General features: G+C 40.3%; 1 protein-coding gene across 1 annotated transcript; it reads right to left on the bottom strand.

Annotated features, from left to right (window-relative positions):
* Nucleotides 1–1950: 1950 nt before the first annotated feature.
* On the bottom strand, nt 1951–25689 carry SCGN (secretagogin, EF-hand calcium binding protein). The gene is made up of 11 exons (XM_054985513.1): nt 25554–25689; nt 23877–23947; nt 18224–18316; nt 17965–18054; nt 13865–13921; nt 13297–13374; nt 5926–5981; nt 5547–5592; nt 5395–5454; nt 3828–3896; nt 1951–2547 (listed from the first exon to the last, which is right to left on the bottom strand). Exons 1-11 carry the CDS (start codon nt 25624–25626, stop codon nt 2419–2421), a joined length of 822 nt encoding a protein of 273 aa, XP_054841488.1. The 5' UTR covers nt 25627–25689; the 3' UTR covers nt 1951–2418.
* Between the last annotated feature and the right edge of the window lie 1905 nt (nt 25690–27594).

Below are 27594 nucleotides of genomic sequence, written 5' to 3'. Positions count from 1 at the left end.
ATCCTCATAGGTAACCTAGGCCATTGTCAAACTGACTGCAATAATAAACAAAAAAGAGCAGCGTGTAGCGTGCTTCAATTGACAGGTACAAAGGCTGTATTTTTTTTGCCAAGAACAGGGAGTTAAGGAAAGGGTCATTACTCCCACTCAGAACATTCTAAGAAAGTGAGGAAACCTTTTGTTGTTGCTTGTGTTAGAGCAGAGTTCTTAGCTGGGAAGTGCTGAACAAATGGAAATATTAGAGAGATTGTGCTTTGCATCTTTGTATCTGCATTGCACTGAAAAGGTCAGTCATTTGGTGCCTTTCACAGAATATGCACTTGTCCTGTGAGTTCAACTGCTGGGAAAATCTGGCCAGTGACTGTGATATTAGATCTATGAAAATGTATATCAATAAACTAAACTCAACAGAATGGCACATCTGTGCACATGTAAAATTTAATACCCCTTTTATAATTTTTCATCCTAGATATCTTCTAGTGAAACTATGTCAGTTTGGTTTGTAGTGATTAAAAATCTTCTATTCCTTAGCCAAACTGAACTCTATGGGAAGTTGTTTTAATGCATGTTGAATAGATTAATTGCTCGAGTTCATGCCAAGTAACACAATATTATACATAAATATGTATATATGGAATCTCAAGCAGTAGAGGAGAACAGCGTAATGCCATCTTATTCATCTTTAAAAACAAAAATTGTTTTGAGGAACCTTTAATCAAAGCAGTTTTTTGTGATTAAGCTTTCATCAGCTAGAGTTCACTTCATCAGATGCAAGGAGTATGTAGGACATTTGACAGATTGATGCGTCATTTTGATTTAGAGGATGCAAGTCAGTGAAAGCTTCTGCCACAATAAATCTTAGTGTTTAAAGTGCCACAGTCCTCTTCTTGTTTTTGTTATAACAGATTAAGATGGTTCTCTCTCTGATATTAATCTTCAATGGTCCTTCCTTTTAAGAAGGAAAAATTTATTAAACTTTAATGAATATTTTTATCTCATGCATCTTATCGCAACACCCTGGAATGAAACCAAATTAACTATACAATATCACTATTCTGCTCATAGTGTGTTAAAATGTCCAATCTATCATACAGCACATGAATAAAACTCTAGACGCCTTAGTAAAATAAACCAGCACTGATATTTTCTCAAAATAATGGAAAAATATATGGAGCAATAGGAAGCCCTATTAATAAAATACAAAAAGTAAGAGAGAGCTAAGGAAGGAATGACAGGAGAATTGTTGTATGATTGGCAACCCAGTGTGGAAAGATGATGGAAGTGCAGAAAGGTGAGTCATACTACACTTTCTTTTGTTGTCAAACTTATGGGCAGAATTTAGGAAGTCAGTCACAACTGTCTTGTTGAAATTGATGGCACAAGATAGTTCTAACTTTTTCTGGACTTTGTATATCATATTTATACAGGGTTTACATCATACACACATGATACTGGGATACTTTTGCCACACCCACATAAGAAAGGGTTATAGTACTTTCCCCTCAGTGGAGAAAACAGACCATGTTAAGCATGTGAGCTGGAATCCTGTGACCTGCCCATGGCTGAAGGAGCACACAGACAGAAAAGTGGAGAGTCAGTTCAAGGCCAGACTAGGGCTGGCACACACAATAAAGGTGAAATCCAGGTGCACCAAAATGGAAGAACTTGGAACATAACGGTACTGAGTTCTTTCTGGTTCAAAATCAGAAGATCCTTTGCCAAAATGTAGCACTGAGAGCTCTCCTCAGAGAACAGGTGAGGTGAGCCATGTTTGTGAGGAGGTTCTTCTGGTCATCACATCACAGATGCTTCCAGAAGTGAACTCATTTGTTGTTTGATACATTCCATGAAAGAGTGAAAGATAAGGAATAACCAAAGTGTAGAACAGCAACTAGAATGCAGAGTATTAAGTCTTGGAAATAATACAAGCTATATTCTGTCTTCTAAACGGTTGTTTTTAATCTTAAGCAAACACACTGAGCTGCAACTGATATAGTACCTTTTAAAAAATACAGCGAGTCTCACATATAAAGTAGTTGTCACAGACATGAAGCATTGAGAAGGAAAGAGGGAGCTTTAATTTTAGCCTGAATGCAATAAAATTCTGTTGTAGCATTTCTGGTGAAGACCACATATCCTGATAGACTGATGGGTTTGAGGATATGAAAATGCTTACAAAAGAAATCCCTCAGATAATATCTCATTTGGAACAACATGGAACAAGTTACTGCTCATCGCACACTTTCTGTTTGGCTGCATCCCTGCAAATGAATATTTCTCTCAGCAGTGAGTTGTCCTTATCTTGCAGTTTCAGGAATATAACACAGCTTACAAACATAGCTCTGAAAATGCTCTACCAGGGCCAGCAGGCTTACAAAGGACAAAAACTGGCAAACCGTAGCAGAAGCTCACTGAGGTCTATGGGGTCATTTTAATTCCTAGACACAAGGCAAGTTCAGATTTTTGAATCTTCCCATCCTTGTTGGCATCACAGTGGCGAAGCAGTATCTGCCGCAATTTATCCAGGTCTGTGCCACTAATGCTAGGCTATGAGGAGATAAAGAGAACTACATTTAGCAGATGAAATATCTCGCAATGATTACTTTGTTAACATCACATATTAATGAAAATTCCCTAAAGACTGAAGGGCCATGAAGAGAATAAAGAGAAGATTATGGTATAAATAAGTAGTAAGCCTCAGTATTAAAAAGGAGAGACAGATGAATGGTAATACTATTCCATGATTTATTTAACTGCTCGCATGGATATGTTTCAGATGACATGGGCAGCCAATTATGGTGCAAATTATGGAAAACAAGATACACGACATGACCAGAGCTCTGCATGTTGGTGCTGCTCATTTTTTTCTGTGATGGGAAATGCTTCATATTACATTGTTTCCTCAGTGTTTGTATGCAACTTTCCACGCATCAAATGTGGAAGCTCCAGCTAGCCAAGTGCATTCAGAGCTCCCTTGTACCCAGTGGAGCTGCTGCTTTGGGATCACCGTATTCATGCTGTCACAGACATGGCCAGGAATACATGGGTGCATTTGCTGGTTTTGATCAGAAAGATCATGAAGAATGCTTCTGCAGGTCAGAAAGAGGACTGGCCTCGTCTCTCAATTACCTATGCCAAATAGATAACAATTTATAGATAACTTGGTATGATGTTTAAAGTTATAAGATAATTAGTTATAGGATAAATATAGATATATTAGTTACAGGATAAATAATTACCTAAATTGATTACCCGTTTCTTATTAGAAGGGGCTCCTTGCCTTGTGAAATGGGCTTATATTTGAGTTAAGACATTTTAAAGGACTTGAATGATTGGTCTAATCTAATTATCTATTTAATGATCTATGAAGAATCGAAGGATGGTGCTTTTTTCAATTATTCTTTTAAGTTAGTGTCAAAGATGCAAATAGTAATGCTGGAATAAAAAAATAAAACGGAAGCAAAGATTCTATGATAACACTACTTGTGTGCTATACCCAAAACTAATAAAAACATTGAGATGTATCTCTTGCCAGGAAATAAATGGTCTGATATAAGAATCCTATGACTTGCTTCTATCTGAATCAGGCCTAACCAGGCTCACCCCGAATAATAAGCACACAGAAATCTAAATCTCCATCATAATTTACTTGTATCTTTTGTTTATCCAGATTTACCCAGGGAGTGCAGTGCAGTCCCCTATTTTATTGCTCCATAAAAGAACTGGAGTCCATTAGGTTGTTTGCTCTCATGACATAAGCTTCTACATTGTTGAAATAAGCCATAAAAGCTACAGGACATGGAATATGTAAAGCATTAGGAAGTCACCTTGACAAGTTCCATCATATCTTTAACAAACCCATCCACTTCTGGGCCTTCAAGTGCTCCTGTCTTACTCTGGAATAAAATATATAAATAAATTATAAAATGCAAAAATAAAGTTTTGTGAAATAAAAATAAATACATAGATAAAGGAAGAGTTTTCTGCCTGCCCTCTTTCTGACAGTGTTACTTTTAATTTTTGAAATCATCTGTTATTTATCTATATGCCTTTTCTGTGTTTCAGTAAGAAAGTAATTCCATATTCCTTGTCTTTCTGGAAACTCTTTTATGGCATCTACATCACATAGTCGTGGAAGATGTTTTCAGAGCCAGTTCTAATGTTATACGGAAGAGCATGCGAGGACTTCTGCACTCATATGCGCACTTGTAGATCTTTCAGAACTATGGCATGCTAGAGACTAACTAATGAGGTGTTGTAGTAACCGTTTAGCTTCATCATGTCCATCAGGTGGACTCAGATGGTGGTGGTGGGGCATATCTATACATGGAAGGCAACCAAGGTGAGTGCCCCAGGGGCTCTGCGAGACACAACTGCTGTATGACTTTAAATTCAGCTGCAATTTGCTAACATCATATCCCAATCCTCCTCCTTTCATCCCCACTCCACTGTGTTCTTACACATTCAAGGAGGAGGGGAAAGTTGGGTTCCTCTTGAACCAGACTTGCTTTAAATACCTCCTCTCTGATGATACCAGGACCCCTAGATGACAACCAGGCATCTACTGCAGCTGGGGCCCAAACCTGATAACCAGTTAGTAGCCAATGCATGCTAACCGCAATTGATGTTATTTGTTTATATTTCAGGCTTGGATTGGGTCTGGGTGATGTGACAGGGGCCCCAGGGGGGATCTTCATCTGGTGGCCCTTTCTGGCTTTGGGCTATAGAGTCACAGCTCCACTTCCTCCAATCTCCTTCTACTCAAGAAAAAGGAAATTGCTCCAGAGGCCTCTGTAATATCACAGGGATATTTATTCCATTTATTCACAGAAATACCTATTGGGAATGATGGAGGATGATTCTCTCGGGCAAATGTGACTCACCCCCCCTCCTTGGCACCTTTCATCAGCACATTGGTATCATTATCTCAGAGAATCAAGTGACATCACAGAGGCCTCTGAGGTGATCTCCCATCAGTGGTGTGAGTTGCTGGACCACAGCTAAGAATCTCCAGTCAGCAGCAGATCACGGGTGGGGCATGACCAGATGCCTTAACCATGCTGAGCCCTAAAGCTGGCCCTGCACAATTAAGACTGGAAGATAATCAGGAGATTGTCAAGAGCCCTGCCCATTCCCCACCCCCAGAACACAGCATACATTCCCTTACATGGCACTGCCATACTATGTTAGGAGTCTGGGGCAAACATTAAGGCCTCTGTTGGCACTAGTGGAGGCTGCTACAGAACTACTGGGACCAAGGCTAGTTCTCACTTCTTGGTACTGCTGCAGTGCCATGGGAAGTGGCAATACACCAGCAACACAGTCCTGACGCATTATTCTATGGCCAGGGTAAAAGGTTTTATGTGCCCCCTGATCACCAAAACGCACACTTACAACATCATAGTGAGCAAAGATTTTCTCGAAATCTCTCTTCCTTTCTTCTGCACTACAAGCCTGAATGGAACAGGAAATAGGATTTTTTTTAAAAAAAACTGTCTCCAGCAAAAAAAAAGTAACCAAATGCACTGAAAATGACAGCTACTTACATCCATTTTAAATTGAAGGAGAAAATTCTCTTGAAGAGCCAGGATCCTAAATAGAAAAGACCAAATGATGGTTTTCTCAGATGTTGATTACACAGGCAGGCTGTTCTCATAAAGATCAGGGTGAGCTAGTGGGCATTTCCGAAAATGGCATCTTGCAGCATGAAAAAGGGTGATACTTTTGTTCCAGCCCAAGAGTCTGCATCTTTAGCATTGTAGAACAGACAGAAATTCAACAGACAATTTTTTCACAGTATGGGGATATAGTAATAGCAACAGTTGAAGACGTTTTGCCCTGCAACTTTCTGTAAGGACTGGAGCCATCACATTCAACAAGGCCATTTTAAAGACACTTAACTTTGCCAGTACCACTCAAATCTACCTTGCTAGATCATTCAGATCCAGTTGTCCATCTTTATTTTTGTCAAAGATCTTCATCTAAAAAGCAAGAAGAGGAAGACTTGGTGACGTGTTAACGTTAAGAAAGCTGGTGAAGAAACTGAGCATGCGGTGGGATTTTCCCGTTCAGACTTGCCAGGCTGTTCTGAGTCACCTAGCATGGGTTAGTGGTGACATTTCTGTGCTGTGGTATGGAAACGGTACGCTCACGCCTTCCAGGATTTCTCTTAGGGACTCTCAGCCACAGTAGCACAGCAAATTTGTGTCACCCATAAAACAGAAGCATTATGCTCCCCATCTCCACACCCTGGCTTTTTCTTATGAGATTGTGACATAATTTTGCTTCTTAAATTATGTTTAAGAAGCTTAGTTCCATTTTCAGTTCCCACCCATGTGTACTAAGAACAAGGACTTTGGAGACAGGGCAGATTACAAAGCCAAATAAAATAAGGTTAAATGAGTAGAAGACTGTATTGTTGATTTTAATATGACTGGTATCTTTTAGATCTTCCTACTGTCTTTTGGGGATAAAAGACTGTGTTTTGTTCTCTGCTACTGAAGTCTTTTTATGTTTTTATGCTACACCTTTTCTAGTTTTTAAAGAATGTGTTTATTGATTTGTTGAGAGGTGCTTTGGTGTTTTTATCACAAAGAGCATTATTCAAATGTTTCAAATAAATTATGCCCAGAAAATGAATATTACAGTCCTTATAGGAGCCTGCCTTGTGTTCTATGGTGTTTGCTCGTTTGACACAAGAATTTGAATGTTTTGTAGCAATACAGTGACACCATTGCATCTTACTGTATTTTTTAGTCAGGAGGCAGTTGGTGTTTCATCTCAAGGATTTGGCAGTGAACAAAAGATGGAAATAAATATATCTTGTACTTTATTTTTGTACATTCCAAGTTTTGCTGTCTTCCAGATCCTACCTAAGTAGAGAAATGTTTACTTCTGCTATTCTCACAACACAATAGACCATTCTCCTCAGAAGTCCACTCTTAGGGAACAGATGTTGGGAAATTTAGATAGGGTTTGTGCCAACTCCTCCTTTGAAAATTCCTGGATATTTGGTGAGGGTCAGTGCTTGGGGAAGGCAGAGTTTGGGGAGAGGAGGAAACCAGGAAGGACGTGATGCCATTTCGTTCAGAGGAACTGATCTCTATAATCAACAGATCAGTTATAATTCTGGGAGAAATCTGGGCCACACCTGGAAAAGGGCAAAGGGAGGCACTATTTTCCTATATTCTCCTTCATGATAAACACATAAACAAGCATTTGAGCAGGCTGTCACATTTGTAGGGTTGCCATCCTCCAGGTGAAGCCTGGAGATCTCACAGAATTACAACTGATTGCCTGATTATAGGTTCTCTGAAGAAAAGGGCTGTTTTGAAGGGTGGATCCTATGGCATTATACCCCACTGAGGTCCCTCTCCTCCCCAAACTCCACACTACAGGCTTCATCCCCTAAATCTCCAGAAATTTCCCAGTCTGGAGTTTGTAGCCATTCGCATTTTGGAAAAAACAAACTTTGCTCTGCAAGGACATTTTTCAATTGAACATTTTTCATTTCAGGCTCTTATTGTTAGAGCACTCATCTGGATAAAAATAGGTGGTCTGTTAACTTCTCTGTAACGTATTCTTTAGGGGGGGGGAAGCCATATTCTGCACGCTCCCTTCCTGGCTGATTCCTTTGTCTTGTCAGTTCCTCATACTTTCCGAGCTATGCTCTGTATGAGGGAATAAGGACAGATTATTTTAGAAAGAAAGGAAGGAAGGAAGGAAGGAAGAAAGGAAGGAAGAACTCTGAATGACTAGATGCATGAATAATTCATGATAAAAGCGTGCAAAGAAAATGGATTTAATATTTTTAAGTGCAGGAAGCAGACCTAAAGTTTTCTAAAGGTTGGGTGCTGTTCTAAAAAAATGCAATGCTAGGCTAGAGTTTAACTTTCCTTTTATGAAATGTATTATGAACTCTTGAAAGTTCCATAGGGAAAAATATGATTTTAAACATATGTCAGCAGCTACATACTATCTTGCCTTCATACTTTTACATTATGCTAATAGAAAGCTCCATTGATAAAGCAAGAAAGGTCCAACATTTTATCTCAAGTGAATAGTTAGCAGAACTAGGGCAACAATTCTAATGGATAAGTAATCCCATTTCAGAAAGTGGTGTTTTAAAAATGCTAATGAGGAAATAATGTAGCTGCTATAATTGCTTCTATGGAATATTCCTCCCCCCACCCCCACTTCTCAGGAAAGGCATCAGCTAAATATGATGAACTAGAACTGTGCGTTAAAATATGCATCTCATTCTACCATATCCGCTAAGGCAGCTTTAGAATAGCTTGAGGATTCCACTTTCCAGTCACTTCTAGGAGGCAGATTTTTTTTTTTAAAAAAGCAATTAAAATATGTATAACCCACCTTCCCTTTGTGATTCAAGGTAGTGTACAGTACCAAGTAAAAAAAATACTAACACCCTAAGTAACCCCATTCCACCTCTCAAGTGCACATAGCCTACACGCCATTAAAAGCCATAGCAAATAAAATTGCCTGAAGCACCTCCTAAAAACTTTTGGGGATGGCACCTGCCTCAGCTCCTCAGAGAGCTCATTCCACATGATGGAAGGTACCACAGAAAAAGCATGGGCTCTGGTAGATGCTCGGCACGGCAGCTACCTTAAATGGGGGGAAAAAAGAGTAGGTAGCAACCTGAGGCTGTCCTATATTCACCTCAGATAACCCAGATAGTTTTGCATACACTTTAGTACTGTGGGAAATTATTGGGATTGTTGTTGTTGTTGTCAATGTTATTTTCATTTATAGTCTGCCTTTCTCACTAGAATTCAAGGTAATTACAAGCATGATAAAAGTATTCAGTCAACTAGTAGATTACAAAATATTATTTGAATTTTAATCTAATGACAAAGATTCCTAGTAAACAAAACAATACAGTGGGGTTGGGATTGAAGAACTGGGAAAAAAACCACTCAGTGCAAGCAAGCATAATTGTCTAAGGCAACAACAACCATGTTATCTGTACTAGAATTCGCCTCCTGAGCTGATCCATTTCACCACAGGTCTGTTCCCTCTACAAGATTGCCCTCCTGAACAATTTTGTTCTGCACATTTTGCAAAATGAGATAAAAGTAGAGGCCTTTCCAATAGACTCAGGCAGACTGTTCCATAATGTGAAGTCACTGCAGAGAATGTGCATGAATGGGCAGTTGTCAATTTTACCTGATACTTTACCTGGTACTTTCAGAAGACCTTGTTTAGGTAAGTGGAGCTGTCACAATGGAATATAGCAGAAGAGGCACATTCGATAATAACATTCGATTTATATACTGCCCTTCAGGACTACTTAATGCCCACTCAGAGCAGTTTACAAAGTATGTTATTATTATCCCCACAACAATCACCCTGTGAGGTGCTGAGAGAGCTCCTAGAAGCTGTGACTGACCAAAGGTCAACAGCTGGCTTCAAGTGGAGGAGTGGGAAATCAAACCCGGTTCTCCAGATTAGAGACCTGTACTCTTAACCACTATGCCAAACTGGCTCTCTAGGTGATAACTTTGAATTGAACCTGGTAATTGATTGATAACCAGAATGGGAGTCACATGTAGATTATGTTTAGTGCCTGATAGCAGTAGTCAGGCCACAGCATTCTGTACCAACTGGAGTTTCCAACTTGCCTTTAAGGGAAGACTCATGTAGAGTGCATTACAGTAGTCTAGCTGTGAGGTAACCATAGCATGAGTCCACATGGCCAGATCAGCCAAATCAAGGTAGTGGGCTATCTTCCAAACTAAACAAAATTGGTAAAATGCTTCTTTTGCAGCTGCATTAATTTATTTCTCTGGATCCAGGAGGACCACCCATAGGCAGCACTCCTAGCTGCCCCCACCACCCAGCACCATCAGGGAAAGGGCATGTAGGTTGTATTGGCTGCTGTGACTGCAGATTGTGGGAGAGCTTACAAGCGGGCAAACGAAGGATGCACAGGCAGGTAGGGCACAAGGGAGGGACAGCAAGAAAGGAAGCCTAGTAGTGGGCATGGGGGCCCCTGAGTACTCTCTGCCCAGGGTCTCCCAAAACCTGGAACCGGTCCTGTAGGGAGCTCAGGAAAATGAAAGCAAGCCCTGAATATGAACACCAGCTGTCCTGACACCCTGGACCCTACATTGCCCTGGACATTTCCTTGGTACTTGATATGCAGTCCTGGCAGCATTCTCTGAAATCTCCCCATTGCTGCTATCATTATCCCACCTACATGACCATGTAGGTTGTGGAAAGGAAGGGGATGGTGCAGAATGTAAGGCTATCTTGGGGGTCACAGAGCTGAGATTCTGTTGCATTTTAACTAATAGCTTGGCATCCCCTGGTATTTGGACAGATGTTGTTTAGTGGCCACAACCGTCTAGGAAGCGCTACAGAAAGTAATCTAAGCTAGACTTCCATGGAAACACAGCACATGGTTATTTAGCGTGCCCTAAACTGTTATTGTGTAGACAAAGTACTGTTTTATTAAATGGAAGGGGGCGGGGGCTAGAGCTCAAACAAATGTCTATTGCTGATAGCTTTACTCTATCATGACCTGCTCTTCCAGCCAGTGAATAACAACCACTTTGCTTCGGATGTGATTATTTTGGCAATCTAGATAATGTGATTTGCAATTGAATAAACCAGTAGTGAGCTTTCCTTGCAAATTTTAAGTCCAGCAGCACCTTAGAGACCAACAAGATTTTCAAGGTGTAAGCTTTTGGGAGTCAGAGCTGCCTTCTTTAGACACGAGTAGGAATTGAAATCCCTGAGTCTTTATATTCCAGCCAAAAGGTGGGTGGGGTGTTATAAGGGAGGGCATCAGGATATAAAGGTACAAGGCAGCTTGATGGCATTGCATGTGGCATTGACAAAACCTGGCTTTCTGAACAGAAGAAAGGTAAAAAGTGTTGGGATTGGCTTTAGGGAACATTCACACACTTATACAAACTGGAGGCCATATAAACTTTTTACTGGGGTTGTGGTGATCTCTTAAAATAGTCATGGTCGGAGCCAAGCCCTATATTATGTTTTTTAAGTGAAGGAAATGCATCATAATAGGGGGTCTTTTTCTGACAAAGATAATGCAGATTTCCCTCATCTGATGCATTAACAAGACTCAAAACTGGAAAGGGGTAGGACCATGGAAGATTGGTGCTAACATGCTAATAATTATTTTCTATTAAAAGCAGCTTGACAAGTAGGGTTTAGGAAGCAATTTCCCCCTTAGTCAGATTGGCTAGTAAGTTGATTTACTTTTACTTTGCACCTTTCCTTTTAACATCTGGCATAATTCCCTTCACTGGGGAACTGGTATTTCATGCATTTTCCTTACATGACATGACATCCTTTTCTTCACCCTTTGATACCACTGAAATCAATTACTGTGCTTATAACATACTTGCTGTGCGGTCATGGGATAAATCCCAAGAGCAATCTTTTCTTCCCTAGTGTGGAGATACTAGAAGATAGTAACAGATAATCTACATGTCTATATCTTTCACTAGCAATATATTTGAAGTCACTGGGGCATTTGGAGGGCATTAAGAGACCCACAACATTAAGAGTCCTGTTTAACATGGCTGGAGGTACTGCTGGTTGGGAAACCTGAGGACTTGAAGGACATTGTTCTTTTCATTGTTGATGGGGTACAGCTGTACCTGCTCACTCAGTTAAGAGCAGTAACATCTGGAACTCCACGGGAAGCCAGTGCAGCTGCTGCAAGATTGGAGTAATATGTGTCCTGTCTGGTGTACCTATCAGGACTAGACATGGGCACGAACGGAAAAAAACCCTGAACAAGTTGTTCATTGTTCAGTTCCATCCATGAACAATGAACAACCAACAGTAACGAACATGTCCCTGTTCACAAACATATTCGTTGTTTGTTGTTCATAGCCCCTTAAAGATCCCTTTAAACTATCAGCTGACAGGTGGCAGCTGCCGCCTGCAAGCTGATAGTTTAAAGGGCCCTTTCCTGCCACGTGCAAGTGGCAGGGCCCTTTAAACACCCCACAAACTGACCTTCCCAATGTCCAATACCCATCAAACTTTCAGGGGACATAGTCCTCACTGTCCTCCGAAGACCCCCCAAGTTTCAAAGAGATTGCACCCTGGGAAAGGCATGATCCATGGGTCATTCCCTTTGTTGTCATTTTCTCTTCACAGTGGCAAAAACAGGACTCTCTGGTGGAAGCTACTTTGAGGGGATACAAACTGACCTTCCCAATGTCAAATACCCACCAAATTTGCAGGGGACATAGTCCTCACTGTCCTCTGAAGCGCCCCCCCCCCCAAGTTTCTGAGAGATTGCACCCTGGGAAAGGCATGATGCATGGGTCTCCCCCTTTGTTGTCATTTTCTCTTCACAGTGGCAAAAACGGGACTCTCTGCTGGAAGTACTTTGAAGGGTTAAAGCCAGAAGGAAAGCCAGAAGGAGTTCAGACAGAGTTCAGTCCCTGCCATTGCCAGGGGAATTGATTGAAAGTCCCCAGACTGTCTGGCTTGACGAATGGCTGACAAAGGCAAGGAACAAGGCTTGCAATGACAACTTGTTTATTTAGAATGGAGTCTCACAAACGGCTTGTTCGCAAACAGACGAACGGGCTGTTCATGGGTTTTTTCCGTTCGTAATGCTGTTCGTGCCCATGTCTAATCAGGACACACGCAGCAGCATTCTGGACCCACGGTAATTTCTAGGTCAGACCCAGGGAAAATCCTGCATAGAGTGTGCTGGCACAGTAGCCTCTACACCTCTTGGAAATTAGTTATGATATTACACTGTATGATATGCTGCCTGATTTTTTTCATAATTGTGTTATTGCTTTTATGGATGTATAAATTGTATAAATGTGTTTTTATATGATATAATCTGCCCTGAGCCCACTTCTGGGGAGGGCGGACTAAAAGTCTTAAATAAATAAATAAATAAATAAATAAATAAATAAATAAATAAATAAATAAATAAATAAATAAATAAATAAATAAATAAATAAATAAATAAATAAATAAATAAATAAATAAATAAATAAATAAATAAATAACCCTGCATTCTACACCATATGTAAATTATACACAATTGTTACATGTAACTATGTGTTCATTCTACTTTTGGGGTAGTGGTGAGTAGGTGAAGTACTGAATCTGTTTCATGTGCATTGGAAATCCTATTTAGCCACTATCTCTGATGTTTAAAATTTCTCCAAGCATTGCCCACTCATATTTTCCAAGATTATCTAGACTTCAGTCTTCCAGGTTGCCTAGAATTCCTAGGAATTATGAAAATGAGCGATGCTCTTGGCTTACCATGGTATCAGTATATTCCTGCAATTTTGCCTTAGAAATAATTTTTCCATGTTGCTGAAAAAGATCTTGTAGAAAGTTCTGTAGATAGAAGGAAGGATTTGGGATTGTTATAATAGAAACAATGTCAAGAAATCAGGACTAGACTCAGAGGCAATCTCAGTGTATTTAGAATTGGCACAAAGTGTGAAAAGCTATTTGTTTGAAGGTTCTTAACATTTATGTTATATACTCCAGCTCTACTGATGTTTAGGGAAATGTTCTGGAGCATGCTCCAGAGTTACCAGCCTCGTTCTGTACCTTCCCACCACCAGGCAGGGAAGAGGTGACAGGTAGTGAAGTCTGGGAGTGGGGGATCCCCTGCCCCACCTGTAACATCAGGAATGGTGCCAGTGGACTCCATAGGAATCATGGGTGCCACGTTGGTGACTCCTGTTATAAGGAATACCACTGGATCTAATTTTGGACGATGCATTTAAGAATTGTCCAAGACAACACCAGTAGTGTGGGCATCCAAGCTATCCCTCTGGAATGCAGAGGATCAAGTACAGGAGAAATCGAAATAACTTACTCTGAGCTCACCAGCGGAAATAAAGCCACTGCTATCAGCATCATATTGACGCCAAATCTGAAAAGAAAACACTTTGTAGTGAGATTGTATCATTAAAAAAAGACATTTAAGAATTAAATATATCCCAGCCTCATAACTATAAATATGCTAAGGAACATTTAAAAAACACAACCAAAAACAAATGCCTAACAGGACCTTTGATCTCCCTTGGGCCACGCTTCGTACTCCAGGCAGCTTGTGTTAAACCGTATTTGGGGATCAAAATGGTACAAACTGATTAGATTCTATTTTATAAAATTAATGTTCCAGTGAAACTGATGGTTGAGGTAGTGGATTGTTTACTTTGTTTTATTAAAAGACATATAGCCCACCTTTCCATAAAGCTCAGGGCAGCTTAACAGCAGAACAAGAAAGAAGACTGAGTCTGAGCAGCAAATTTACAACAACTAATTTGATATGTTTAAACAGCTGCAAATACAGCTGTCAATAAAGCAATTATATTCTAAGCACAATTATATTCTAAGTAGCAAATGCCCTCTCAAACAGAAGAGCCCTGCCAGCCTTTTGAAAGGCTGAGATGGACAAGCCCTTCCAGAATACTACTGAAAGCCCATTCCATGGGTCGGGGCAGGGGGAGCCACAATGGAAAATGCTCTGGAGTGGGCAGTAGCAGAACAGGTGAACACACTACAGTGAAGGCCCTACAGGGAGGAACTGGTGCACCAAATGAAGTGGAAAGCAATCTAATGTATCTCAATCAAGAAAAGTTACACATTGACCATGATAACATTATCATGGAGATTTCAACCCCTCAAATTGAGACAGACCCACACATGATATAAAGTTACAAGTTTTGCAATTAAGTAATTAACTACCTTTAACTGGCAATTAAGCTTTTAATGTGCATCTTGATTTATGAGCCTTTGGCACATATTGCTATCATGTTGTTTAGCTAATTTCTGTACTATAATTATGAATGTGTCGCACCACGCTGCTAAAGTCAGTGGAAACATTCCTCCTGACTTAAATGGATCTAAATCCCCAACTCCATACTATACCTATTTACTTATAAACAAGTCACACTTGATTCAGTGGGATTTACTTTCAAATAAGGAGACACAGGATTGCTAATAAGTGGAACTTTCCCTCTCTTTCCCCTCCTGCTCCAGCCCACGCAGGGCCCCCAAATGCAGTCCCTGAGCTCCAGTGTACCCTCAGGGACAGCAGCAGGGGGTAGAAATGCTTTGCTGTGGGAAGGGGAAAATCAGGGGAAAATCTTCATCTAGTAGAAGTGCATTACAGTGGCAGAAAACAATGTGTGCGTTGTGACCCAGTCTGGAATGGATGAGTCTGAGGGCTCCTCTGAAGGAGAGGAGCCTTGTGTAACCAACCAGGACTCCTCAAGAGAAGAGGAACCTTGTGTAGCCAGCCCTAGCCCTGACTCAGCAGAAGCCTGTGATCAGGATCTACAGCTGATGGTTGATCAGAGTTTACAGCCAGCAGCTGAGGCAGAGGCACCAGCACTCTCCAGCCCCAGTACCACTGGGGATGCTCAGCCAGGGACTTTCACCCACACCCAAAGAGTGCTGCAGACAGAAGCAGAGGCTAGAGCTGCAGGAGAGATGGCACAGTGCTTGCTTTCTGCAGTGCTCACCTTCTGAGTTGATACCAGCTGCTGGAGAGCAAAGATGAGTAGCATCAGGAGTGAGCCCCAGCAGCTGGCTGCAAACCATGCCTGGCTATAAAAGCCAGTCTGAAGGAACTACCAGGTGTGTAAGCAAAGGGTTACTTACCTGAAACCAGGCTGGCTCTCTTGTATTGTGCCCACTCCTAGACCTAACGCTATCGGTAACTGACCCTGAATTGGCCTTGACCTGGATTTTGGATTCTGGACACACCCCTGGTGTTTTACCTCGTGCTCTGACTACGGATTGGACTTGGCTTTTGAATCTTGAACTCCCCTTTGGCTTTGTGTTGGTGCTTGGACTTTGACCACTCTGCTGGGGCTGGCCCAGCCCACAACAATGTGGATCCAGCCTATATATTTATAAAAGGCCTATTCTTTGTGTGGTCTTAGCCAGTACTCCAGGTTTTCCCACGTAGCAGCAGTCTAGCTCTTCCAGGACAGGTTTTATAATGATCTGGAAAGGCAGGCGGGGTGGCTCCTATAGCATCCTTCAGTTTGCACAGCGGTTCTTGTGTGAGCCAAAGAGCAGTGTTCATGTCATATGCTGTATCCCATACAGCAGCTGACAGAGCCCAAGCAGAAGTGCTGCTCCTAAATGATCCAAAGTATGAATTTACAGTGCAATCCTAAGCAAAGTTATGCCCTTCTAAGCCCATTGACTTCAACGGACTTACAAGGGTATAGCTCTGCTTAGGATTGCTCTGTTAGTCTCGTATTTCTTTCCTTCTCATTTTTCCCCCCTCAGTAAGGGATGGACTCTTAATTCTGAAAATCAGGTATGGAAATATTGTTGTACTCCATATGAATGTTATAAGTCACTCTGTTGTGTAGCCACTTCATAGTGACTGCGGTACCACAACCTTATCAGGATCATCTTCAAGTGGGGCACAGGCACAGTGGTGCCAAATATAGCAGAGATGTCCATAAAATATTTGGCATTATGAAAAACTTTCAGTTGTTATTCCAGTTTCTTCTAATGAGGACAATGCACACAAATATAAATAATTCTACTGGTACTGCAATACCCCTCACAGAAGTAATAACATTAGTGTAATAATAAGGGGCAAATTAAACAGTGCTTATTCAGTCCTCCCACCCCCACCCCCACAAATGCTAGATAAATCCAAGCCAAGGATTTCTCTGGCAAGAAGAACCAGGGAGAAGTTTTCTATATTCTTCTATCATGACTTTACACATTAACACCCTCCCCATTATGTTTAGGCTCAGAGTTTTATTTCCAAGGTTTTAAAACACAACGCCACACAATACTTGACTGTGAAAGCTGAAATTCTAGAATTTGATAAGCATAATGAGCTGCACAGTAATTCCCCACAGACCATCTGTGGAAACAGGAGGCATGTCACCTCTTCCGCAGGAAATATGTTCAGTATCAGGCAAACTAAAAAAAACACCCCAGTCTCTCGCAGTGAATATGCAGAGAAACAAGGCTCAGATTACACATGATAGTAACAGATCTGTTTGTTTAAATCTGGGTCTGCCCCATTCATTTCTAAAGTGGTGAGGAAAGGGTCCAACTTCTAAAGCAGCTGGGACACAGTGGTGAAGGATGCTAAATCCTCTCCTACCTATAGCTTACTTCTCTGCAACTTGTTCTCTGAGGCATTTTTATTCTCAACTAAATGTACTGTCCTTTTAAGGGAAAGCTGAATATGTGGAAACGGGCAGGTGAAGCTTTTCACAGCAGGAAGGTAAATAACATAATCAGTTAAATAATGTCCTATTAAGCCTCTATTAAAGGGGAAGGACGTTTTTCTCCAAGTCAGTTGGCAACCCTCAGTGGAAGGGAGTTCCTCTAAAGAGAAGCATCGTGGGGAAGGGGCTACAGGGAAATAAGTGCTGGATGTGAAAGGGGTTCTGCTCCCCTCGCCCAGCTTCTCCATTAGCTCTAAGAATCAGACCTCCTCACCCACCCGCCTCCACATACTTTTATTCGTAACTGTGGCATGTCACATATGGGGCTGCTTCTGTCAAGAAGAGTTTGAGTTTCAGGGTATACCCAATGTAGAAACCTAATTGAATTTAATAAAAATCGAATACCACTTTGAAATAGCAGCACATAGGAGGAAATTATACGTGTTACGTATTGACTTAGCTTCTGTCTGAGCTAAGGCTCTTGATGCCTTAATTACTATTGGTTGTTTTCTACTGGCAGCAGCCAATCAGTGTTGTATAATAAAGACCAATCACTGTACTGTAAATAAGTTACTTTGTATATAGTTAATGCAAACTAAGGATTCTAGTTATGTGTGCCTATTGGGTTGTTGCTTGGAAAAAGGGGCGTGGCTTGTGTGTATATAGTTGGCTCCTGTTGAGCCTGTCAGTGTCTGTCTGCTTACAGTTTTCAATAAAGCTGTTACTATGAGCTGAAATCTCGATACTTAATAATATGTACCCGCATGAACTCCACACTATTGTCCAAGGGTGTTTCTCGTCGAAAAAGCAGCAGGAAGTTCTCATCCTCTGGCAGGATCATATTGGCAAGCTAAAATACAAAAAGTATTGATTACATTTCTACAATCTAACCAGTTTCAAAGTGTATTTGGACAAAGATTCAGTGCTACAAGAGCCTGAGAATGGGTCTTTACAGTTATAATTGCTCAGTTCTCTATTGTACATTTTCTAGTGTTTTGAAATAAAAGAGAGCCAGGTACCTCTTGTATCTGTAAGCGGCCATCTGCAGTCATGTCATAAGCTGACATATATTGTTCTTTCACCCTCTGAACTTTTTCTTCTGTTATGATGCTCTGCAGCATGAAAAGGAAAAACCTAAGAATAAAAAAAGTTCTCCAGGAGTGATATATTCTACCCTGTGTCTTTAAATGTAGGACTAGCAGCAGGAGTAATCCCTATGCCGAATGGAAGGACACTTCTAGCAAGGGGTGTTTTGTTCTGGTTATGTATTAAAAAACTTAAAATGTAAAAACTGAACATGATATGCTATCAGAAGGGACTCATAATGCGCCCCTTCAGCAATACTAGGCTTCATTCAGACATAGTGAGAAATAATTGGTTTGATTTAACCAGTTTGTACAATGACTTGAGTATTTTAACAGATGTAGGTGACAAATCCCAATTTATCAGCCTCTTGCCATATAGCAGAGAGAACATCTTCCTTATACTGCTATCTTTGTGGGCAGATAGTCAAGGAGTGCGCCACTTAACAAACTGTAATACAAATGTCGCAACAAACCACAATTAAATCAAACTGTGGTTAACAAACCAAGTACAAAGCCTAGTTTGGCACCTGATCCTTTTAACTGGAGATTGAACTGGGCCCACTCAGACACAGCCCCACCCAGGGGATGCCTCATAGGCTGTCATGGAGGCTGATGATAGCGTGTTATAGAAATGGCCTAAGCAGATCCCAAATCATGAGGGGTGGCATTTAAAGCCACTCAGAAGAAAGTCAAGATTCAAATGTTAAACCTAGCACAGATTTGCCTATGTTACTAGTGCAGTTTCTATGAGAATGAGGTTGATAAAAAAAACAGCTATTTTTAAGTTTTGTATGAGAGATCTTACCTGTTTTAAACTGAATGAAGAAACCATTAAAATGATTATGCATTCATCTGAACAATAGGGTTAGGATTTTTTAGAATAAAAATAACAAAGGTCTAGGTTAACTTCCACTGTATCTTTTAAAAATATCTCATATTATTATACTCCAAATTTTCCAACTCGAATCTACAAGAGACATTTAAGAGCAGTTTAAAGTACAGAAAAATTACTACAACATTGAGAAAAGAAGAATGGTAGCTCTTCAACTTGCTTTTTTAAATAAACCATATCCCACTCTGAGTTTCTTTCCTTAAAGTCACACATCTTCAATCACGTAGCTGCTAATAAGATTTGCTACTGTATTTTAAGTAGATGACATCTAGCCAGCCAAGATTTTTCTCCTTGAGATTTCATTGTAATGCCCTAATTTGTGTGAAGTTTTGTGAGCTCTTATTTTAATGAGAAATCAGTCAAGAGAAATATTAAATTATGTTCTCCATTAAACGTGAAATTAGGTTGGTAACATTACTACTGATGAGCAAAACACAACTTGAAATAAACCATTCTTTCTTTCTTGGAGTAAAGAAGTTCTGCCATGCCCAGAATATTCAGAAATTTCATATGACTTGAAGTGATGAAGATTACTGACTTCCATGGTCATAAACTCCCTTTATTAATGTACTTGGTTTCCCAAGGACTGGGTACAAGGGCTAGACTGGACTATTGAACTATGCCTTTGTAGCTGTCCTTATGTTCTCTTCTGAAGAAGATGAGGTGATCTAGAAACCTCTATGGTTCTAACAGCATTATGATGCAATCGTAGAAGCAGAATCTGGTAGCTGTCAGCTGAGTAAAATGAATCTGTGTCCCTCAGAAGCCCTGTTCATATATTTCAGGGGGCATGCATACATTTGTTTGTAAGGAAGAGTCAACACATGTTCAATTTAATTAAAACCCGGAGCCAATGTGGAGTTTAAATCACATTTCAACTATATATGTGTTGACTATAACATGAGAATTACCCAACCCCTGTTTTTTTTTAAATCTAGCATACTCTGTATACAGATTGAACAAGCATTCACTGTGCCCCCAAGTTCTACTATTGTGGGAGAGGAAGAAAGAGCTCCTTCTATTCACTTTACCTTCCTCATGCGCAGAGCTTTTTTTCTGGGAAAAGCAGTGGAACTCAGTGGTGGAACTCAGGACCACACAATGATATCATTTTGGGTCAGCTGGAACAAGGAGGAAGTTATTAAAAGTTTAAATCACCCTCGGCAAAAATGGTCACATGGCCGGCAGCCCCACCCCCGATCTCCAGACAGAGGGGAGTTTAGATTGCCCTCCGCATCAGCAGCACGGAGGGCAATCTCAACTCTCCTCTGCCTGGAGATCAGGGAGTGGGGCCACCGGCCATGTGATCATTTTCAAGAGGTGCCGGAACTCTGTTCCACTGTGTTCCAGCTGAAAAAAAGCCCTGCTCATTTGTAATTTTATAAACTTCTACCAGCCCCCCAGCCTTCTTTTTTCTAAACCAAATTCCAGCCTCTCTTGCCTTTCCTCAAAAGAAAGGTGTTCCAGCCCTTTGATCATCTTTCTCTCTCTTCTGTACCTTTCCCACCTCTGCAATATCCTTTTTGAGATACAGCAACCAGAACTGTATATAGTATTCAAAACAGGGCCACCCCATCGCTTTACAGCAACCTCAAGTGAAAACAAAGATAGACTCTACTTTTTCTTGCTCATTCTTCCTTTTCTCCATTTTGCATACTTGCTGAATTTTTTCATTCTACTGTTTTTCCAGCTAGGATTGCTTTCCTTGCATTTAACATCTAATTAAAACACATCAGAATAGTGAAGGAAAAAAATAGCACAACTACAGGCTCCAGTTGTCATTAGGGATAAATAATAACACAGATAACATGTTAAAAACAATGATTAAAGTTTAAAGAAAGACAGCTTTTAGATCTCATAATGCTATTCATCTTAATATATGTATCATTCTTAATCTTTAGAACTCAGAAATGTTAGCTTATTATTCCTCACTATAGCTTTGGTTGGTTGTTCGGTTAGCATAATTATATCATTTTTGATGGTCATTGGAAAAAGAAGCCTGACAAATTAATACATTTGTTCAATTACCATGGAAAAGTGAAAGACTGTATTTCACTATAGAACTCTACATGCTTACAAAATTATATGGTTTACAGAATTACACGGCTGTTAAAGTCTGCAGTACCTCAACAACGGATAACACTGGCATAAAATGCACACAGATGCATGACCAACCTCGGTTTGCCATGGAAAATATGTTTGCCAAGACAACAAAGATTTTAGATGGGCACTTAGAGAGGAAGGCTAGCAGGTGGAATGGCTGGGTGCTGATTCCTATTGTGCCAGTCAATTCTGCAAGGGTCCATTGAGGCCATTTTCTCCCCAACTAGGTTTCTTCTATTTTTAGAGTCCAACTGGGTGAAAAAAATAGACCCATGGAAAAAGCCATTTGTAATAAAGAAGGATTAGGCACTTCCCTCCACCTGTGAATGGTTGCCAGGCCTTGCATTGGTATTATTAGAGAATCCTGTATTTCCCCTTAACAGAATGGTGAATCACCACAGAAAATACCATTATAGGCATTCAAGGATCATTACTGTAAAGTCCAAGGTATTAACAGGTGCAGACATACCCCGTGTTTTGGTGGACAATGCTTGGTAAAAACCTAGACCCTTGGAAAGCTGGCATGTAGCCTGGTGGCATCATGACTGTAAAGCTAAAATTCCTTCCCTCTCCTTGATAGGTCAATGCCCCAATGCACTTCTTTGTCCCCTACAGGAATCCACCTTCTACAAACTTCCTTTCCCCTCTTATACCACCGAACGCACATTGGCAGAGGCACAGTTAGCAGCTCATGTGCAGATCTTCTTGCTAGACATACCCCCAACCTCTGAAATTTTTATTTCAGAAAGCCATTTAAACTAAACTCTAATCCTAGACTTTATTGTTGCAAACTGTTTTTAATTTCTTGACTTCTGCTATTTTATCATATTATGCTCATTGTGAGCTATTCTTTTAATTAGAAAAAGCAACATATGAGTAATCAATTTTGATAATTTCAAAAGAAATTATTCTTTTGATCCTCTGATTATTCAGGAGATTTCCTTCTCTCTTACACTTCTTTCTCATGATTTATCCTTGCACATTCGAAGTGGGTAATTACCTCAGGATAACATCTTACTAACAATCTCGCTTATTTCTTGTTCACGGATAGTTTATGGTGACTCCGCATAGGGCCACAGTGGATGTGATGATCACAGAAATCTGTCATTCTCTAACAGGTAATTCGTGCATGTGGCCATTATTTGGATTGGAGCTGTGGAGAAAGGAAGGGAGGAACCCCATTAGCCCTGCTTAGTTTTGCTGATTGAGATCAGCTCCCTCCCCCACTATTATTAGTGATTTTTAAGGGAGCACAGATATGTGCTCTTTAAAAACCTGTCTTTCCCCTTTTAAAACACTAAGAAAAACACTGGAAGCCCACTGTCAATTATCAAACAGAGCAGGAGTTGACAAGTTGAATTCTTTCTTCCCTTCCCTTGTGGCTCCAGTTTGAATCAGGGTGGGGTGCACACAATTAACTTTTAGCAAACTAATGGAGATCTAGATTTGGGTCCAGTTGCACCTTAAAGACCAACAAGATCTCCAGGATATGAGCTTTTGCGGATCAGAGCTCCCTTCATTAAATACGAGGAGTGGAAATAGAACGGAGTCTTTATAATCCAGGCAGAGGGTGGGAGAGGTGTTGTAATCTGTAATCATTGTAATGTTTGTGCTGGGATAGAAGAACACTAAGAAATAAATGTTCCAGGTTCAGGTTGTGTCTTGTTTTTATAAACTGTTTTGAATAGCTAGCATACATAAATGGAAGGGCAATCTGTCAAGTGAAATGAAACAGAACTGAAGCAAACAAGACGTTCAAATAATTGACCGCACAGCTGACTCTTCACTTAGCCTTACATCTATTTCTAAATAGATCCATTTTCCTAAGCAAGTGCAAATTAATTCTGGAAAAAAGCCCCATGTTAATTGATTTTGGAAGCCAGAATATTGCATCTGCAAAACTAATAGCACTGTTTTGAATAAGCCAAACCACCTGCTATTCTTCCTCTTCCTTTCCAAAGTAACGTGCATTAAAGCATCTTGGTTTATCATAATTAATCTAAGCAAACATGGGTTGGTCAATTTGCTGGAGTGAAAGGGTTGCTTTATGTAATGGCCAGTGAGTGGGTGGCAAAAGGGGGACTCAGAGCACAAACAAGGAGAATGCTTTAATAAGGTTGTTGCACCTACTGCAAAAACAATCTAAGCGGGACTTTACTGCCAGCAGAGAATAATCTTTACTTAAATAATAAATAAGGAAACAGGTAACCGGAGTGACAAATATGGTTAAACACTCTGGCCTTGATACAAAGCAGCCTGCAAAAGGCAGTTGGTGCTGTGCCCAAGGAACACTTTACAAAAAGGTGATGTCTTCCTTTCTGACCAGCTTTTTTTTGCTAGGGAAGCAGGAAGACTGGCTCGAGCCCCTTCTACTACCACTCAGAAACAATCAAGCAGCAGAACCTTCATCTTTCTGAAAGGGATCGGCATAGACAGCCCAAGCCTCTGGGTTAGTGAGGGATACGCGAGTGTACATACAGTGTTGGGGAAGCATGCACAGAAGTCTTTCTTAAAGGTGCGTGTATAAGAGTCCCATGAGGGATTATGATGGGGAACCTTCAGTCAGGCTTATTATCATCATTCAGTACTTACTCCACGGTCCAATGCCTTTAGCAGGTGACGGAAAAAGTTCTCAAGCTCCTTCCCCTCTATGTAACCATTGCCTAAAATAAATTAATATATATATTACATTTGCTAAAAATAACTATCATATAAATGCATAGACTCTAAATGCAAATGACTCAGCATGGACATCTCATAAATCTCTAAATTCCTTCTTTATCACCGAATTAGCTTGTGGGGTTTTTACAATGATGGATTTTAAAATATACAGTTTTATTACTTTAAAAAGGTTATACAGTGTGGGTAAGAGACAAATTTTGGGCAAAATTCTTCATCAAGACCTTCTCTTATACAAGCCTGTATTTAAACTGGATGTTTGTCTATGGAGATATCCATATTGATGGTTTCATTGATCACAAAAGAAGGTAAACAAGGGTAGAAGCTGACAGCTGCCTATGCCAGAACAGGCCCAGACAGTTTATAGAGGCTTCAGGTAAATGATACTGATGTTAGTGAAGAGGAGTGAAATCCTCAATGAATTCACCCATCAGGTAATTTAAATGTATGCTTAAAATTAGAATAAAGAGCTCTGATTGAAATCTAAGAAGAGGTTCCGTATCAATGTGCTTGTAAACAATTTATGATTGCAGACAATATGTTAAGAAGTTTTAAAACTAATTATTGACACTGTGCAATCTTAAACAGAGTTATACTGTTCAAGTCTGTTAAAGTTAATGATTTAGAAGTATGTAACGTTGCTTAAAGATTGCACCGTTGCACTGTTGTAAATTGTTTGTGGCAGGGACATGTCATTTATGGACACTGGAGAGCAATCCTAAGGAGGTCTACTTAGAATCCTACACAGTCTATTTATTAGTGTTTACTCCCAGGAAAGTTTTCCTAGGATTGCACTGCTAATCTATAAATCACACTTTGATGGTGATACCATTAGAAATCATCAATACATCATCAACAATAAATCCTTAAAAATATCCTGTATTACAAGACTGTATATATTTACCAAGTAAATTAATAGGTAGAAAAAACAAATGTTAACCAACTTATACTGCTGTCCTAAGCAGAATTACAGTATTCTCAGCCTGTTGACTACAATAGACTTAGAAGGATGTAATTCTGCCTAGGATGTCAGTGTAAATACCTTCAAACAGCCAAGAGACCTAGTTTTATTCCTCTCTCTCTCCCCCCCCCTTTCAGTTTAGTGCTGTGCACATCGACACAGAGCACTTGGAGAACACAGAAATACAAATGTGAGAAGGTGGAAGTTCAGATGCTACTCATGCTATGCATTGTCCAGGAAGGGGAAAACAAAAAGGAATTTTGTGACTTCATAAAGACTTCTGAAGCATACGTTTTCATGGAGTGGGCTGGAGTCAGATGCATGAAGTGAATTCTCAGTCAGAAAGAGGTGAACTTATTGTGAATAACCACAGGTTAAATGGCCATGAAATGCAGGGGTTATAGCTCCTGACATTTCCAGACAAAGCTCAAAGGTACACAAGGAACCAACCATATTCAATGACAACATTAGAGGAGGATTGGATAGAAACACAAAACTTCCTTAGGAAGTAGAACTGCAAAACCAAACTTGAATAAACCTGAAGTTCTCAGTTCCTCAACATGAGCCCCTAACACTTCGAACCACTACCGCTTTTGAATTCCGGATAAGCTTGTGTGGGGCACACTCACCGTCGGCATCGAAGTGCTGCCAGATGTGCAAGAAATCCGCAGCGTCGAGGCGCTCCAGAGGGTTGCTGTCCATGGTGCTGACAACAAAGAGCCCACGACGGGCCAAGTTCAGAGACCGATGCTGTTAAAGGAAACTGGGCTGCGAGACTATTCTGGCTTCCATCCCCGAGTGATAAAGAGACGGGCGGGTTTTCAGGAGGCAGCCAAGCCAGAGACACGCCCAGAGCTCCTAGGCTTCCACCTGCTGCCGGGTGAGAAGGGGCCGAGCGTGCCCCGATCCCAGACGAGTGCTGCTGCTAACCGCACCCTGCTGAAGTCTCTTCTCAGTTTTCACACGATTAAAGAAAGGAGCTTCTTGCTCTGGCAGTGGGAAAACTTGGATCCTCTCTTCTCAGTTCTAAAAAGACATGTCTGGAATATATTGATATAAAAGGCGAATTCTGGATATCTAAGAACAGATGTATGTATTAGGAGTTGGGCATGGGTGTATGAAAACCGAGGTTCAAGTTGAAATCCATAAATAAGACAGAGTCTGCCCACTGACTTAAAGAGAGTTGGAAAATAATGCTACTGAAAATGAAATGCTGCAGATATCTGTTAATTGATAGGACTGAATGAAGAATGAATTATAGATTTAATATTTAAACAGAAATTTCTTTTTGTCCCTGGTGGGATTTCAGGGTTGTCTACAATTTTAGAGTTGCAGGGGTTGTTAAAGGCTTAGTGGGGGGCATACTGGACCATTACAAAAGAAGCAAATTCAAATATTGGTACTCCTGGAAACAATCCAAAAATAAACTAAAATTGCCTGGGGCAGGGGAACCTTCACATTTTACTTTAGAGCAAGAATTATTATTAAGAAGAGGGAAAAGGGCTTCAGTAGTTAGCTCTGCCAATGTCAAGAACTATATTTTTAATTTAAAATGGGAAGTTTTTCAAAACCCTGGAATAAAAGAAAAATAAATGCTATAAAGTTGTAACATTGCTTGCAATTTATGTTACATTATGCATGAGGTATAGAGCCAGACAAATTGTATACATCTATATGGTATCCTGGCAGTAACATCAGCAGATAATGTTGACATCACACCTGTTTATGAATATCCCTGATGCATGTGAAATGCATGTGAAATGTGTTAGCCTTTGACGGTGAACAGAATGATACAGTCAAGAAGGGACATTGGCCTACATAGTATGGCAACTTATGTCCCTATTATTAGATATCCACTGACCTGTGAATACTCAAGAATCTGTTACCATCAGTTTTTCAGCAACATCACTTCATTGTAGGGTGTTATCATTCATTACAAAAATGTTGCTATACTTAGAGAGCAATCCTAAGCAGGTCTACTCAGAATTCTACTAAAGTCTATTAAATGTGCTTACTCCCAGAAAAAGTTTTCTTAGGATTGCACTGTTAGTAACAAAGTAATGGTGTGTACAGTAACAATTTCGCATTAGAAGGTATCACAGAGCATACATCAGAAGTGTAACTTTATCCAGCGTACTTTTGTCCCAACCTTTTTCCAAAGTGCTCAGAGGTTAGATAGTTCTCCTCACTTCTGTGTGAGGTACAGTCAGCAGAGAGAGAATAGCTGACCCAGGATCATGACTGAGGGGGACTGAACCCAGAACTTCCCAATCATAACTTCCCCGTACTGTAACCACACCACCGTAATGGACTCTCATTATGGACAGAACACACAAACTCCTCTGTAGCTTATGACCAAGGGAGCCAGTATGATCTAGTGAATAGAAAGCAGTTCTGATCTTCCTCTGTCCTCTTTTCTTTCCCCCAAATTTATCTACCACCAGCACAAAATATAAGAACTTGGGTGTTAATAAAGTTGTGTTGTTTTCATCAAGACTGGTGCAAAGAGTGGCCTGTTTTTGGATAAACCATTGATTATCATTTAAAAACAGAAAATCAATTTTATGCATACTCAGTCCAACCTCCTACCTGGTCATATACCCAGAAAAGGACACATTTGTTACAGTCACACAGTTAATGGACTTACTTAATTTCCGTGTTTTATAACAC

This window comes from Eublepharis macularius, chromosome 7 (assembly GCF_028583425.1).
Source record: "Eublepharis macularius isolate TG4126 chromosome 7, MPM_Emac_v1.0, whole genome shotgun sequence".
Classification (NCBI taxonomy): domain Eukaryota; kingdom Metazoa; phylum Chordata; class Lepidosauria; order Squamata; family Eublepharidae; genus Eublepharis; species Eublepharis macularius.
The sequence above is the reverse complement of the archived record's forward strand: the minus strand, read 5'-3'. Positions and strand labels throughout refer to the sequence as shown.